At 50.8% G+C, this 17,445-nt stretch overlaps 1 protein-coding gene across 2 annotated transcripts in view; it reads left to right on the top strand.

The window, feature by feature from the left end:
* COG7 (component of oligomeric golgi complex 7) overlaps positions 1–17,445 on the top strand; it is a 71,568-nt gene that overhangs the window by 45,141 nt on the left and 8,982 nt on the right. For both annotated transcript variants that reach the window (XM_059692073.1, XM_059692072.1), the window contains exons 9-13: positions 42–196; positions 6,164–6,280; positions 8,169–8,234; positions 12,754–12,940; positions 14,454–14,594. In XM_059692073.1, coding sequence (XP_059548056.1) covers positions 42–196; positions 6,164–6,280; positions 8,169–8,234; positions 12,754–12,940; positions 14,454–14,594 — 666 coding nt within the window. The remainder of the gene's footprint in view (positions 1–41; positions 197–6,163; positions 6,281–8,168; positions 8,235–12,753; positions 12,941–14,453; positions 14,595–17,445) is intronic.

Genomic DNA, 17,445 nt, shown 5'->3' with positions numbered 1-17,445 from the left:
CAAGTCTGAGGCGGCTGTGTTTGTCCGTATTTGCTGAGCAGGAACACGGGGAAGTCATTGACTGCGTGCAGGAGCTGAGCCACTCTGTGAGCAAACTCTTTGGCCTGGCGTCCGCGGCTGTTGACAGATGTGTCCGATTCACCAACGGCCTGGGGACCTGCGGCCTGCTGACAGCCCTGAAATCCCTCTTTGCCAAGTAAGGCTGGGCAGAGGGGGCAGGGCCGCCACATGGGAGGGCAGCGTCTGACCCAGTAAATGCGTGTGTCCCATACGCCTGCTTTGAACCCTGGGGGAGCACGCACCCCAGAGCGCAAGGGGTGCTCCTAAGGATGTTTTTTACAGAGACATTCCAGCAGCCTGAATGTCCTTTAAGTTGGGCAGCGGCTCCATGAGATATGGTGTATTCACACAGGGACCTCTATGCAGCACTTAAGGTATGAATTCTGTCTACACGCACCAACATGGATAGAGCTCAAAAAGATGGTTGGAATAAAAACCAGTTGTAGAATAATATATAAAGTCTCTTACTTTACGTAAAAGGAACATACACAATCTAGGGCAGTGGTTCTCAACCTTCCTAATGCCGCGACCCTTTAATACAGTTCCTCATGTTGTGGTGACCCCCAATTTCATTGTTACAAATTGAACATGATTAAAGCATAGTGATTAATCACAAAAACAATATGTAATTATATCTGTGTTTTCCGATGGTCTTAGGCGACCCCTGTGAAAGGGTCGTTCGACCCCCAAAGGGATCATGACCCACAGGTTGAGAACCGTTGATCTAGGGTGTATTTTCTGTATTGGGATTTGGAAAACCTTTTCTGCCAAAGGCCAGGTGGTAAGAATTTTTGGCTTTTGGGCCTTCCGGTCAATGGAGACCTTTGTGGCACCTGCCTTACTGCCCTGGGAGCAGAGGTAGATGACACATCAGCGAATGGGTGTAGCTGTATCCTGCAGCTTCATGTGCAAAAACCACAGTGTCATCCTCTGTTCTGGATCTTTTTTAAAAAAAATATATATTTTTATTGATTTCAGAGAGGAATCATCGATTGACTGCCTCCTGCACGCCCCACACTGGGGATCAAGCCCGCAACCTGGGCATGTGCCCTTGACCAGAATTGAACCTGGGACCAGTCAGTCCGCAGGTCGATGCTCTACCCACTGAGCAAAACCAGCCAGGGCTGGATCTTTTTTAAATACTTTAAAATGCTTTTTTATGTTTCTGTAAAGTCGGGGTTGGCAAACTCCAGCTCATGAGCCAAATCTGGCCTGCCTTGTGTTTTTGTAAATAAAGTTTTATGGGACACAACCATCTCTTTCACTTACCTATGGTCTGTGACTGCTTCCTACTGTGAAGGTAGAGTTGAGTAGTTAGGATAGAGACTTGTGACTCTCAAACCCTAAAAGATCTGGACCTTAACAGAGAGTTTGCTGAGCCCTGATGTGGAAGGTTAAACAACAAACTCAAAAGACTGGTTATCTTTGGAGAGAGGGGGAAGGACGAGAGTGGTGGCCGTACTGGATTTAGTTTTATTTCTTAGTTTCTGTTTTTAAGGAGCAGCATACATGCATTCGCATATTTCTTAGGTAATTAAAAATAAATAATAGGAAATGTGTAAGCAGCATGCTGAGTGAGAGAAGCCAGCCACAAAGGCCACGTTGCACGACTCCATCCACATGAAATGTCCAAACAGGCCAACCTAGAGAGACAGCAAGACCAGCGGGTGCCTCGGGCTGCGGGAGGACCATTGGGAGAGATGGGGATGATTGCTAAGGGTAAGGGTGTCTTTGGGGCAGTGAACATGTTCTGAAGTTGATTGTGGTGATGGCTGCACTAAAAACCATGAATTGTGCTCTGTAAGTGGGTGTATGTGCAGTAGGTGAGTCTTACCACACTATGACTCATATCACAATAAAGCTGTGGAAGGGAAGAAAGAAGGGGAAACTAAAATCAAGCCAAGTTAGAAAGAAGAAAGGGAGGAAAGCAGGGTCAGGTTGGATTCTGTGCGGGTCCCTGAGGGAGGGCCCTCGGTAGAAGGCCGCCTCTGGCTTGGAGACAAGTGCATTCTTGGGCTCTCCAGGAGGCCTGCCTCCGTGGCCTGCCCTGGAATCCAGTCGCCTTCAGTCTCAAGTAATTCCTTTTATTGGACTGAATGGTGTTTGATGTTGAAAGTTTAGGGAGCTCTTGTCATTCCAGAAATACTGAGCACGCCCCGGGAGCTCTGAGGGTCCTTGGGCCCTGTGCTCCCTGTCAGCCCGGGCAGCCAGCACTCCGAGGGCGGCTCACAGCATCGGCTCTGTCCTGCCAGGGACGTGTGCTGCCCACAGACGGACATGCGACCAGAGGGGCCCAGGGGTGCTCCTGTGGGAAGAGAAGCGTTGGCGACAAGCTTAATCAAGTAGAATTTGACCTCTTCTCTGCCACCAACTGCGGTTTGGTGGATGGAAAGAATTTGAGATCTTGAAATTTTATTGTAAAACAAAAGCAACGCCTTTAAAATAATTTTTAAAAAAGAAAAGGTATAAAAATGGAAAACCTTCCTTTTTCCTTTCTGCTGACTCTCAGGCCTTCTCGTTAGGACTGACGAGCTATGGACCTTTCACTCTTAGTCGTCTTTTCCCTCCAGACTTTCAGTGTGTTTTGCTTCTCAGCCATGAATGATGAGGCGCTGAGCTGATTCAGGCCAGTCCTCCTTCGTGCCCTGCTTCTCCCGGCTCTTGTCAGGGACAGTTTTACTTTTTTTTTAAAAAATATATTTTATTGATTTTTTATAGAGAGGAAGGGAGAAGGATAGAGAGTTAGAAACATCGATGAGAGAGAAACAATCGATCAGTTGCCTCCTGCATACCCCCCACTGGGTATGTGCCCACAACCAAGGTACATGCCCTTGACTGGAATCGAACCCGGGACCCTTGAGTCTGCAGGCCGATGCTCTATCCACTGAGCCAAACTGGCTAGGGCCAGTTTTACTTTTTTTTTTTTTTTTTAGGATAAGTAATTTCACATATTACTTGGGTTTTTTTTTTCTTTATTGATTAAGGTATTACATATGTGTCCTTATTCCCCCATTGCCCCCCATTCCCCACTCATGCCCTCACTCCCCCCGCCCCCTGTTGTCTGTGTCCATTGGTTAGGTTTATATGCATGCATACAAGTCCTTTGGTTAATCTCGCCCCCTTACCCACACCCTCCCCTACCTTCCCTCTGAGGTTTGATGGTCTGATTGGTGCTCCTCTGTCTCTGGATCTGTTTTTGTTCAACATTTTTACTTTTAGTTCTGTTATTGGTTATTTTGACTACTTTATTTAAAAATAATAACACACATCTGTATTAGAGCTTCAAATGGAAACCGGTCACTTGCTCTTAGAAGGAGAGATTATGAAGCTGCTAAGACAGCTGATGTTATAAAGTCGGGGACACAGGGTGATGCTGACTTGTGCAGGGTTCGAGCGGGACAATGTTCAGTAGAGGGCAGGGTATGGAGGGCGGAGCACGAAGGGGCGCAGGAGGAGATTGGCCTAATTTGAACCAGGGTGATGCTGCAGAATTTAGCAGCTGATACGGTGTCAGAGAATTGGGGGTTTACAGCTGTGATGGAAGCGTGGGCTCTGGAGTTGGGGTCCCCTGGGCTCAGATCCTGGCTCTGACACTTACTGGTCGGGACCTTGGGTGGGTAAGCGCACCTCTGGGAGGCTGGGTGTCTCCTCTGTGGGGGTGATAACATCCCCTTTCCTAGTTGTGGCCGTTAGGGAGAGTGTGTCATTGGACCCCTAAGCAGTGGCTCTCACATGGCAGAGGAAATGCTGGTTGTGAGAGCATGGGAGGGTGGGGACAGAGGTGATGCACACTGGTCTGCTCACCACCCCCGGGACTCTGTCCTCCGAGCGTCTGCAGGGCACGCCTGTTGGATGTGTATTCTTCGGCGCGTTTGCCAGCCGCAGGGTGGTGACACAGTTGTCTGCCTCCTACAGCTGAAGCCCAGTTCCTCAGCAGTCCTTGGCCATGTTGTCCTGGAGGCCTTCCCCTCCAGGGGCTGCTTTCCCAAGAAAGCTGTCACCGTCTTGCTGGTAAGGGAAGGTGCTGTCAAGATCGGGGTTTTGGGGCTCTCCACGGTAATGGGGAGGCCGTGGACAGGAGCAGCCGTGGCCGCTGTGGGCGGGCTGGCGGAAGCGGTTTCTGCTGCTGGGTTCCTGGAATGGCCTTTCTTTCCAGCACATGGATGTGCTCCTCGGGCTGGGCCGGGCCATTGCCTCCACTCTCCTCACTGCGAGAGTGCAGCCTGCGGTCTGGGAAGCAAGAGAGGCACGGCTTCTATGATGCCACAGGTGGCATAGGTTTTCAGGGAGCCGCTTGGCTCCCAGAGAGCACGACCCCCAGCTGTGTGCTCAGCACACTCCCGAGGCTGTGCACTCACCTGTGCATGTGCTAACACCTGTCCCTTAGAATCGACACCCCACAGCGTGCCTGCCATACTTGTCAGAAAACACCTGTGCGTGTTGATTCATTTATTTTAGCATCATGACAACTCCAAGGCAATCCAGAAGGCGTCACTAAGTCCATTTTTAAAAACTTCCAACAAAACACTTTGCCGTAAATTTTGAAATTCTTTAAAAAATTTATGAATTGATCGGGGTGACATTGGTTAATAAGGTTATGTAGGTTTCAAGTGTACATTTCTGTGACACATCATCTGTATATTGCATGGTGTGTTCACACAGTCAAGTCTCGTTCTGTCACCATATATTTGCCATTGAAGTAACTTCATTAAGTCAGTAATTAAGTTTTAGTAGTTTGCTTTCTCGTCAGGTGTATTTTGGAACTATAAAAGCATGAGGAAATTAAGGTATCATGAAATTTCTTTAAAATATTTTATGACCTTAATACTACCAGTTTACTTTTAGTTCTTTTAACTTAATTATTGTTTAGAATAAAGTTCTCTAAATCTGTATTTATTTTGGGAGGGGGTACTTTGTGATAACAGCCTTAGATGACATAATGGAGAACAGCAGATACTGTAACGCGAGGCCCAGGTTTGGGAAGGCTAAAGGTCTGGGGCCGTCTTGAAACTGCTGTGGCCCTGACAAATGAGATGGCCCGAGCAGACGGCCCGTCGGCAGAGGTCCGAGAGGTCTCTGTGGGTGAGGAGTAAGTCTGTTTGAAACAGGTTCAGAAACATGTAGGTACTTGCCCAGGCCTATAGTCAGGTCTTCATTCAGGGCTTCTTTCTGGTGTCTCCTTTATTTTATTTTTTAAAATATATTTTTATTGATTTCAGAGAGGAAGGAAGAAGGGGAGAGAAAAACATCAATGATGAGAGAGAATCATTGATTGGTTGCCTCCTGCACATCCTCCTCTGAGGATAGAGCCCACAACCCAGGCACGTGCCCTGACGGGAATCGAACCATTACCTCCTGGTTCATAGGTCGACGCTCAACCACTGAGCCACGCTGGCCGGGCTGGCATCTCCTTTGTGCCAGCTCTGTGCTATTCCTGGGGATATGATTATGAGCTACAGTGGGACAGTCCCTGTTCTCTTAGAGCTTCTAGTCTAACAACAAGAAACATGGAGCACAGAGTTTAAATAAGTGGCTGGGTTTTATTTAGGTGCTGGGAAGGAAGTATGCGGTGTGCAGTGGGAGCAGGCAGCACCGTCTCTGAGGAAGGGGATTTCAACTTTGAATCTGGTGTAATGTGTGCCATTGAAGTCGGGCTCTTCCTGTCTTGGAGATGGCTGTTTAGTCCAAATTTGGGAGGTTAGAATGCAGCAAAAGTACCCTGGGCATCAGGGAACTGCCTTATAGCATCCCAGGTAACAGTCAGGTGTTGTAGTGGGTCCATGAGGTTTAAAACAGTTCTTTGAGCCAGTTCCCAAAGAATGCGTCTGTTAGGACAAGGGAGTAATTTGCCTGCATTGTTTTTTACCTGGCGGGTCTCCAGAGTCGTGGTCTTCAGGGCTGTCCCCTCCCCTCACTGAGCAGCTGTTAAAGCTGCTTCCAGGTGAGAAGACCTCTGGGTGTCAGGGTTATGAGCTGTCTCCCTTGGGAAGGAGCCTCTGAAGGCGCTCTCACGGTCATTAGCACTGGTGCAGACTGTGATCCAGGAGTCTGTAGGTCTGAGGAGTTTATGACCACAGCCCTGTCCCTTTTCCTTTCCCCACAGGTATGTGTCTGACTTCACCAGCACTCTCCACTCGATCCGCAAGAAGTGCAAGCTGGATGACATTCCTCCCAGCAACCTTTTCCAAGAAGATTGGACGGCCTTTCAGAACTCCATCAGGTGACGTGGGGTTGCAGTTGGAGCACGTGCCTCATGCGGGCTGCACCGACATGCGCAGTCTAACGTATACAATGACAAGTGTGTTCGTAAGGGATCGTTCTTTTCTGCATTTCTTTTAAAGGAAATACTCTAGACTCTAAAAACAAGTCCATGAATAAAAACCCAACCCAACTAGACAAACACCAAAAAGACTCCTCTTGCTTTAAAAATACTTTTATACGTTCTTTATAAACTCCTCATCTCTTAGGATGACTTACATGTGTACATTTGGTTTAAGATTTTCTCCCCCTTAGCCTGTAGTTCTTACAGACTGAAAGAGCTTAGAGCTTACGCTGTGGCAGAGGCCTCGCAGCCGGCTCCAGTTGCTGGGTCTGGGCGCCATGGTGCCAGATGACGGGCAGTGCTGCCTGGTTGCATTGGCCCTGAGGGGGCCCTCCCAAGCAGTCGTGGCAGCCAGCTCCTGAGACAGCCGGTGTGGCCTGTGGGGCAGTGGGTAGACACCTGTTGCCCCAGCGGCCTGATCAGTTTGGCCATTGATACGTCCAGCCAGAGAGTGCAGACGGCTGGCCTGTGGACATGTTTGGTTTGTTCACAGCATTGCAGAATGTATTGGATTAGTTGCTAACATTTAAATGAAAAACCTGATTGGACATAACCTAGATTTCTCACAGCACGTAGAAACTGGGACCTCTGGAAGCACCAGGCCCGCAGTGTCCCAGGCAGGACCCGCGGGGCCGGCGGCCGCAGTCCCCGTGGGGCCGGCCGTACCTTCTCTGCTGTGCTGTGGTCCTGCCATTGCCAGGGGCTTGCTAGCTATACCGTTAGGCTGAGATAAGAAGCAATCTAGAAATTGCTTTGCCTTAAAATCATTCTTCTGGGATATACATTCTGAAAAGAGAAGCTGCTTTTCTTGCATTTCCTGCCTGACCTGTGGCCGAGGTGGTGTGTGCAGGGTGCCGGGACACGTGGTCTCGTGCAGTCGCCCACTGAGCAGCTCCAGGCCTCCCTCCGTCACTGGATACAGGACCTCCCAGCACCGCTTGGATTATCCCCTCATGGGCTCCGACTAGACTTGACGTTTTTTATGAGATTTAGTGCCCTAGATGCTCCTGTACACCTGTCACCTGTGTGGCCGGGAATGCCAGAAAGTGTTGTGTACAGGTTGTACCTGAGGCAAGTGGAGTCGTTCACTTTCTCAGAAACCCTTCTTATGATGGAATGCCTAGATAGCCTGGTGATGACAGGCACTTTTAGAGAAAGTTAAAAGTTAACTAGACTTAAGATGTTTTTAATCCTTGGATTTGTCCTGCATTATAGTTTGGTGTTGAAGGACCCAGGAGCCTAGCATAAAATTACTTGCAAATTAAGATTGTTAAGTACAGATCTGATGATCATTCGGGCTTATCTCTGAGAAACAAGTGGATTACTCTCCATCTGCCTTTCATGTGATCAGACAGAATTTTCTAGTATCAAGACAGTTTTCTATGCCTGACAAATGGCAGGCATCTAACAAACATTAAATAACGAACTGTGGATTTTAAATGTTAGATACGGAGTATTTTCAGTCCATTTTCTCAAGGACAAAGCCCAAAAGCCCCTGAGTAGTTGAAAATGTAAAGTTATTTGGGATCATATTGGATAGAACTGTGACTCTTAGCAGAGAGGCCTGTGACGTGAGGATATTAGAAGAGGCTGTCATTTACCTTTTGTGTTAATCACCAACTAATGCAGCTTTCGGGTAGGCTGTCAAATGGTTAACTTGCTTTCCCAGAACCCAGCATTCCACCAAAGGAGTGAATAGTTAGGATTGTTATGAATGAGACAGTGTTTGTGCTGAAATGTTGGCATTCCAGATACTTGAACTTCAAGTGCTCTCTGTTTTGTGCAGGATAATAGCCACCTGCGGAGAGCTCTTGAGGCAGTGCGGGGACTTCGAGCAGCAGCTGGCAAACAGGTAGGCGAGAGCTGGGGTGAGACCCTGGGTTCTTTCTGGGAAGAGCTTGACACAGCACACAGCACACAGTACACAGCAGCGACAGCTTATGGTCAGATCTGAAGCCACAGAGTTCAAGGACTGTGTGTACCCAGATACAAGGTGTCATTGTTGTCATCATGAAACATTTATTGAGCACCCAGAAAGGCCAAGGCTCCGACCTTCTTGGCAGTGGTCGCATAATTTTGATTTAATTTGGAAGTCTCAGCATATATGAGGAGTGGGCTGGGTTCCACTGCTTGTTTGTAAGTCAGTTATTGGGACTGACCATGAATTTACCCATAGAAATGGTGTTTATAGGTGGTGGTGAGCCCCCGGGTCAGCCTACCAAATCAGAATTCAGCCAGCCAGCCTGCCTCTGGGTGCTGCAGCAGGATTCTGTGCTGCCCAAGGGGGTGCATCTCCATGGAGGGTTTCTGGGGTTGGCCTAGGAGAAGTCCCTTTGCCCTCTCTCTGTTCTGACACTTGCCAGGGCCTTATGTCGCCCCAGTGTACTGTTCAGGCGGATTCTCCCCACACGTGCTCCATAGAATTTGGCACAGGTAATAACTTTGTAGGTAAAAGAAGTTACTTACAGAAATACTGTGTCTGAGTGATACAACTGTGAGGCAGTGGTTTGAACTGGACGTCAGCTGAGCCATCCAGAGTGCGTGACCGACGGTCACTCTTGCGCTGCCTGTTCTCACGGACTCGTGTCTGCCCGTGCACTCCTCTCTCCACATCAGAACACGCACTTTCCTTAATCTTTTTACCCTCACCTGAGGAGATTATATGTATGCGTGTGTATTTCAATGTTTTTGTTGCCCAAGGGAGAGAATGATAGAAACATCAGTGATGAGAGAGAATCACTGATGGCTGCCTCCTGCACGCCCCCTACTGGGAATAGAATCCACAGCCTCTTGGTGTACGGGAAGATGCTCCAACCAACTGAGCCACTCAGCCAGGCCCCTCAATTTTTTAATGAAGGTGAATAGTACATTCTAAAGGGTAGGGAAGGTTCTGGTTAGGAAGAGGATGGGGCCATGATAGATAAAGGATGAGCCTGAGGGCTTGAAAGCCTGGCTCGAGCTTTGGTGTGAGAGAGCGGAGGACAGACTGGGTGTGCCCAGGGGCCTCTGTAAGAGCGGGCATCATTTTGGAAGCACGGAGCCTGGAAAGGGAAGAGAGCGAGTCACCACCTGTGCTCCCGTCAGGGAGGCCGTGCGTGGGGCAGCGCCCACACAGCTTACCTTCCCTCCCTGCCAGTCTCACCCGAAGAACTCAGACTCGGCGCAAGGACCCTCCCCTGGGTGGCAGCGGTAGGCGCTGGAAGCACCCTGGTTACGCCAGGGGAGGAATGGCCGTGGCTCTCTTTTCCATAGAGGCCACTTCCTTGCAGGAGGGGGTCTTTTTGTGATTTATGGGTTGGGACAGCAGGACCAAGTTGGGTGTCAAGTGAGGGATTTCCCTCTCAAAATATTTTATTTTTCAACTCCAGTTTATAGTCAGTATTGCTTTGTATTGGTTTCAGGTGTACAGCGTAGTGGTTAGGCCAGGGGCGGGCAAACTTTTTGACTCGAGGGCCACAATGGGTTCTTAAACTGGACCGGAGGGCCGGAACAAAAGCATGGATGGAGTGTTTGTGTGAACTAATATAAATTCAAAGTAAACATCATTACATGAAAGGGTACGGTCTTTTTTTTTCAATAGTTTTATTCATTTCAAGCGGGCCGGATGGCCCGCGGGCCGTAGTTTGCCCACGGCTGGTCTAGACAATCACATACTTTACAAAGTCTTCCCCCTGATACTTCCAGTTCCCACGGGCACCATGCATAGTGATGACAATACTATTGACTATATTTCCTATCCTGTGCTTCACATCCCGTGACTGATCTGTAACTACCGATCTGTACTTCTTAGTCCCTTCACCTCTATCACCCAGCCCCCCAAATCCTCTCCCTTTGTGAGTTTGCTCACTGTATCTGTGAGCCTGTTTCTGTTTCGTTTATTTTCTTTAGATTCCACGTATGAGTGAAATCATATGGTATTTGTCTTTGTTTCTGTGACTGATTTCACTTAGCGTAATGCCTTCTAGGTCCATCCATGTTGCAGATGGTAAGATTTCATCTTTTTAATGGCTGAGTAATATTTCATTGTATACATGTACCACAGTTTTTTTTATCTGCTCATCTCTTGGTGGGCACTTGGGTGGCTTCCGTATCCTCTGAGGGTTTCTCTGACGCAGGGCAGCCCAGGCCCGCCTGCCCCTGCATGGTGCCCATCGCTTCTTTTGAGCAGTGGTGTTTTCACCAGGGGCAGGTTTTAGTGGGGTAGTTCCGTGGGACAATAGGGTTTGGGGAATCTAATCTGAACTTCCAAGTTGCCGTGACTGAGGGATGGGAAACAACTTTTCATGAAAAGGAAGCGAGCCGAGGAAGTAGATGGAACTGAAATGTGAGTCCTACATGGGCCCATGCTTGCCTCCCCCGTTAAGCTCTGAGCTTAGGGGCAATGACTGTGTTCGGTCATAGTCCCAGGACGTGTCTCAGAGGCACTGCCGTTAGGAGAGAGCCTTTCTCTGATGAGTGAGGAAGCCCAGTGTCGTTTCACGTGGTTGAGCTCACAGTGCTAGTAACACCCAGGCCCGGGGACCATGGCCGGACGGAGATTGCCTGGTGCCCGGGGACGGGGAGGCCAGGCCGGGTGCCCTCAGTTCCTGGGGCTTGGAGCGATATTTGAGCATTTTTAATACTAGGCTTGGTTTTTATTGTAAAGCACACTATTCTGACGTTTTAAGCTGTAACCTCTAGTCCTTGAAACATTCCCACCGCGTCTGCTGCTCTTCACCCTGGTGGCAGGCGAGGCCAGCTCCCCGGTGCCAGTCCTGCGGAGGGCGAGGCACGCAGCCCCCACCTCCTGTCACCACGCGGGGCCCGCCTGGCGTTCAGGAGATAATTGCTGAGCACCTGCCTGTGCAGGGACCATGCGAGGTGCTAGGGACTCCGAGCCGAAGCACAGCCTCACCTTCTAGTGGGATAGAAACGAGACAAGATGACAAATGCCACGAGAGAGGCGAGGGGCTGAGGCAGCAGAAGGCTGAGTGGCTTGGGAGGCGTGTCAGGAAAGACGTGGCAGAGAGAAGGCCCTGGACCAGCGCGTGCAGGAGGAGTGGGTCCCCAGGTGCACAGGGCAGGGCAGTGTTTTGGGGTGAGGGTGAGCACGGCATGTGTGTGGGAAGCATGGGTGGGTTGGGGTTGGAGTGGCATGACGAGGGGCTGCCAGGGCTCTGGCCATGGAGGGCCTGGGTGCCCTGCCTCGGCATGTTTAGGTGTGTCCTGGGCACTGAGGGCTGCCCAGGCCTGGCTTTTGGAAAGCTCATGCTGTTAACCCACAGGAGGACAGAGCAAGTGGCTTGTGGAAGGACTGGAGGCAGGGAGGCTGCCGAGGTTCAGGCGAGGAGTAGTGACGACTTGGGAGTGAGGCAGCGGCAGGGACGGCCACAGCTTGGCAGATAGAGGACCCGCGAGCCTAAGCCGCAGGGCAGGTGGCCGCCCTCCGCGGCAGCGGCTCCTCAGGAGGGCCTGTCCCAGCGTTTGTGTGCAGGTACGGGCGCTTGTTTCTTGGCAACTCACGGGATTTATTTTTTGGGGAAAAAGTGCTGAGTGCAACCTGAAAGCGGCAGGTCCAAAGCAGTGTTTTCGTACAAAATGACAGGGAGGGCCGGGGAAGTAGCCACGTTGGGGCTGTCTGGCGACGTTTGCTCTGCTGGTTACGTTTGTTCGTACCATTCTGTACCCACTGAGGTGTGCAGGCTGGAGGATAAAGGGGCTGAGGAAAAACCAAGGGGAGGCTTTTCAGCATCCCCGGGGCAGGTCATCCTGTTGGAGACAGAACTCCAGCTTCCCCCGCAGCACTGGGGTTGGTCATCAAGAGTCTCCTGGAGGCACTTTCCTTTCTTCGAGAAGTTGGGGAGGGCCAGCTTCTCCAAGGAGAGCCCCTAGCACCTAACCATAAAGGGAGACTGCAGTGACATTGACACTGAGTGACGGCTAGTCCTGCATGGGGGGCGTGCAGTCTGTTGTCAGCTCTCTGGGACCAGCTGTCCCACTGCCCTGCCCGGTGTCCCTGGAACTGAGGTGCTGGCTGCTCCCAGGGCTCTGACTAGCCCACCCAGTGATGGGCATGTGGAAGGAAGGCCCACACAGAAAGTGCGGGGTCCCCATTGCAGTGAGGGACGGGCCCTGTAGCTGCCTGTCCTGTTAGGAAGACAGCATCTTCCTGAGGAGTGAGTGCTCGTCAGCAAAGAGCATCACCTGGTGTCTGTTGTGCGCCTGCGACCAGCTCACTCCTCCCTGGGGATGGACGCCTTCATTTTCTTGTAAAATGGACCCTAAGTCCACCTGCCTCGGGTATCCTGGGATGCAGTAAGGAGCAGCATGAATGCTTCAAGAAGGCATTCCAGACAAAGCTCTGGGTGTCATGCTCCCCACTGCCCTTGCAGGATTCTGTCCACAGCCGGGAAGTACCTGTCTGACGCCTACAGCCCCCGGAGCCTGAGCGCGGTTCACGACAGCATCCTGACGGACAGGAAGAGCTCTGCCAAGAACCCGTGGCAGGAATATAATTACCTCCAGAAGGACAGCCCCGCCGAATACGCCAGCTTAATGGAAATGCTATATACCCTCAAGGTATGAGACCAGATTGATGGCATTCTTGCCCATGAAAGCGTTCCATTGTCACTCACCTTTCCCTGATCCTGGCTTTCTGGCCCCGTGTGGGCGTGGGGCCGTGGCATGTCCTGCTGCCACCTCTCTGTCTCATTAATGTCGTGGCTTTGAGGGGCTAAGCACTAGACTGGGGTGGAACCAATTACAACAAAGATGTAGGAGTCGGTGGCTCGAGCATTAGTACTGACAAAGGTAGGCTGGAGAGTGTGGCTTCGATCTGCGGCCAAATGAGCTGGCTGTACTTCCCTCCAGTGTTAAACCTTCAGCAGCTCCTGGTCCCCTTTTACTGAGTGGCGGGAGGGGGGGGGCACAATGTGTACTGCCTGCCGGCGGGCAGACCCGGAAAGGTGGACCCCAGCCCAGAGAGGAGCGAGGGTGGAGAGGACCAGGCCACTCGCTCCTTTGGTGCCAGTTCCTGCAGGAGGCAAATGAGGACTTGGGGACAGTGCCCTGCTCACTGGTCCTTCGGAGTCTTGGTGTGTCTTCCACAAAGCTGCCCTTGACTTTGAGCTTAAACCCTTGGGTTTAGGGATAGAAGGACCTCCCAACAAAGGGAATGAGTCGCACAGCTTCCTGCGAATGAGCCCCAGTTCCCAGAAGGCCACAGGCATCCTTCCCAGCGTCATCTCCCCCCCCCCCCCCGCCCCCCGCATCCGCTGTCTGGTTTGAAGCTCATCTCTCGATAAGAGGCAGAGGAGACATTGCTCGCGTAGCACCGAGCACAATCTGGAATATCCTGACGGGCCTCAGGCTCTGGGGAGACTGCAGGTGCTTCCGTTGCCCTCCCCGCCCCGCTCCCGGACCCTGCACCCTGGCCCACAGGCTGGCTGCACTGGAGCGTGACAAACGCTTGTTCAAGCGGTTCTGCAAGTCAGTCATCTGTGCTTCTGCGGTTAGGGTACAGCAGCTCCGCTTATCTTTATTGCTGATCTGATTTATTTCTGTTTCTTGTAATCAGTTCATTTATAATAGCAAAACTCAGGTTCCATTTTCCATCTCTGCACTCTCAGGCTGATGGAATTCCTGGGGCTTGCGCAGGCTGTGCACACTCTGGCCTACAGCCCAGTGTACTTGACCTGACCTCGCGGGGGTCAGGGCTTTGTCCATCACTCTGGTCTATACATGACACTTCTGGTCGGGTTTTCCCTGTTCCTTTATCCCCGAGGGACAGTCAGGTCAGTTTCTCCTAAGCTGCCAACCCACGAACCTGGGTTAGCTCAGCTGCATCAGAATCACCTGGAAAAGTGATTTTAAAAATGATTGCTGGGCTCCTGCACGCTGCTGGCTCCAAGTCAGCAGTTCTGGGGTGGAGCCGTGTCTTCCAATGAGCCTGTGTCCCCGGGTCCTGCTTTGGGAACCCCTGTTGTCTAGCACCCCTCACTGTTTTCCTCGCAGTGGCTTTTCAGAATGTCTAACTAGCCAGTGCCTGGGCTGGACTCGGCCTAACAAGTGCCTTTTGCATGTCTTATCTTAGGAGAAAGGGTCCGGCAACCACAACCTGCTGTCTGCCTCCCGAGCGGCCCTGACTCGGCTCAACCAGCAGGCCCACCAGCTGGCCTTCGACTCAGTTTTCCTGCGCATCAAACAGCAGCTGCTGCTCATTCCCAAGATGGAAGTGAGTCTCCCACCGCCCTGCCTCCGTCCCAGGAACATTCTCCCTGTTCCCCCAAAGCTTCAGGACGGGCCTGCGTGGACTCCCAGAGCAAGGAGTCCCCCGCTCAGAGGCAGCTCACTGCTTGCCAAGAATTCCTTATCTTAATTGCGGTTACTGTGGTGCTGTATTTCCAGGCGTTTCTTGGGATGATTGCTCTTGCTCGATTAGCTTCAGCCATCAGGAGCGTGGCTGTGCCCTCCCAGGGGAGTAGGGAGCCGGGCGCTGGCTGGGCTGGGCTGGGCAGGTCGAGGAGCTGAGTGTCTGGTGATGTTTTCGTCATGCCACAGGCCTTTCGGGAGAGTTGGTTCTGGGACTTCACTGGGGAGACTGCTCCCCAGATTCGACCTGGGGGCTGGAGGGGCTGGAGGGCTCTGCTCTGCCCTGGAGGCCGTTCCTCCTTGGCCGTCCTCCCTCCCCCACTTCTCTCTCCTGGTTGTCCTGATTCCTTCTCAAGGAATTGCCCACCAGCCATTCTTTCTCTGCTGGCTCAGTCTCCCGGTCCTGATCTCATCGCTTTCCTTTTGGATTCCTGGGACCATCCCCTGGTTCATCTCTCACCGCCTCCTCAGTTCTGTTAGGATTTGGCTTTTTTTAAAATAGTTTTTTGGGAAAGATCCAATTATGGGATTTAATAACGAGGGGCTCCTTTTAGGAAGCAACAAGAATGAGTTTGACATAATTACAAGTTCTTGGCTTCCTGCTGCCTCCCTGAAATCATACAGGCCGGGCAGCAAGCGTTCACTGTGCCCTTGGCAAGTCTCAGCCCCTTGCGGCATCTCAGAGTCTCCATCTATACAACGACCTGGTTCAACTACACGATTTCAGGGTTCTCTCCTCCCCTGGAATTCTGTGATTCTTTTAATGATTCGTCTATGCAATGCCATGAGATCTACTCTAGCCAGACTGTACATTTCTTGCATGGTTGGGGCGAGGGTGAGAGTGGAAGACAACCGTGCCGTCACAGTGCAGTGGGAGTGATGTCGGTGACCAGTGCCGTGCATGGCTTTGGCTCACAGGACCGAGGCTGCTACTTCCTCTGTGGCCTCATCTCATCTGTAAATGGGGACACCCATTCATTCTCACCATGCAGATGAGTGAGGATTAAGGGAAATTTTGTATATGATGGAATTGAGCACAATGGCTGCGAAATGAGTAGATGCTTCACAAGGGGCGGTTTTCTTTCTGTGCTTCTCATTTTTTAAGAGGAATGAGAATTTAAAAAATAAAAAATATCTACATTTATTTTTAGAAATTAAGCAATAAAGGAAGGTGTGCAGGGACAAGCAAACCCCTGCAGAATCCCACCACCTAGAAATGAGCAGTGTGAACATTTGTTCGTCCACCCAGACTTCTTTCCATGTCTGCCCACATGTCGAAGGCTACACGGCACTACAGGAGGAAGTGCAATTGGACAGCCAGGCTGTTCTTAAAAAATAAAACATATACCATATAAATTTTACTTGAATTTAACTAGAAAAAGAAGATAAAGGAAACCAAAGGAATGTTTAAACTTGAGTTGCTAGTTTTTTCATTGCAAAAGAAAGTAGTTCCAAGCCCTGGCTGGTATCCTCAGTAGTTAGAGGGTCGGCCTATACACTGAAGGGTCACAGATTCGAGTCCTGGTCAAGGGCACATACTTGGGTTGTGGGGTTCATCCCCAGACACCGTAGGGGCACATGCAGGAGGCAACCATTTGCTATGTCTCTCTCACATTGATGTCTCTCTCTCCTCCTCCCTCCTTTCACCCCCTCTAAAAGTCAATGGAAAAAAACATCCTTGGGTGAGGATTAACCAAAAAAAAAAAAAAAAAAAGAAAGAAAAGAGAAATTAGTTTCCAGATCTCTCCAAGGTTAAGGAAAAAAAAATTATGGAAACTATTAGAAATCGAAGTCATTGTCTTTGCTGATCACGCTGCCATTTAATTTAATTTGATTCTCTGTTTTTATTGATTTGAGAGAGAGAGAAGAAGGGAAAGGGAGAGAGGGAGAAACATCCATCAGTTATCCATCAGTTGCCTCCCATGCACACCCTGACGGGAGATGAGTGCACACCCCGGGCATGTGCCCTGACCCGGAACGGAACTGGAGCCTCTCAAGGCCCAGGGTGACGCCCAGCCAACCGAGCCACTTTGGCCAGAGCTCACACTTCAGTTCAGACAGAGGTTGACACCGGTTCACCTGCCCTGAGAGGCGAGGAGTCAGCATCCCCACAGCTCCTGTCTCCCTCCCCGCCTCCAGGCTTGGTTCCTGTTGTTATTTTTATTGGGTCGCAGCTGAAAAACCTTGACCTCTACTCTGAAATCCGCATTCTCCGTCCCAGCTCTCCACGGCGGGTGTGGATCCCCACACGCCTCCCCCTGCCTCCCGAGCTCGTTGTGGGGATGCTTCTGGGCTGCTGGGCTCTGGCCTTTGGCTGGGCCTCAGCACAGCGGCCCTGGCGTGGGCGTGGGGCAGGCCTCTCCGCCTGTGCCAGCCGGAAGCACAGCACAGAGGCAAACACTCTGGTTTTAAGGATTTGAAAATTAAACCCTGGTCATTGAATGTTTGTTTTTAATGTTTGGTCAGTTGTACCACCCTTTCATATGACAGGAATATAAACCCACACTCTATTCCATTTCAAAATAGATTGTTGAGGTTTAGTTGTATTACCTGGTAACAGATGGATAGAAAAACCCATTTGAAGGAAATCTATAATAATAAAAGTGTAATATGTTAATTAGACCAGACAGCTGAATGACCTTCCGGGTGTCATTCTGGACGTCCTTCCAGACGAAGCCACCGCGGCAGGGGCTGAGGCAGAGGTGGTTAGGGGC

The sequence above is a fragment of the Myotis daubentonii genome, chromosome 4 (genome assembly GCF_963259705.1).
Source record: "Myotis daubentonii chromosome 4, mMyoDau2.1, whole genome shotgun sequence".
Lineage (NCBI taxonomy): Eukaryota > Metazoa > Chordata > Mammalia > Chiroptera > Vespertilionidae > Myotis > Myotis daubentonii.
Note: the sequence above shows the minus strand (reverse complement) of the source record. Positions and strands in the feature narration are given on the sequence as shown.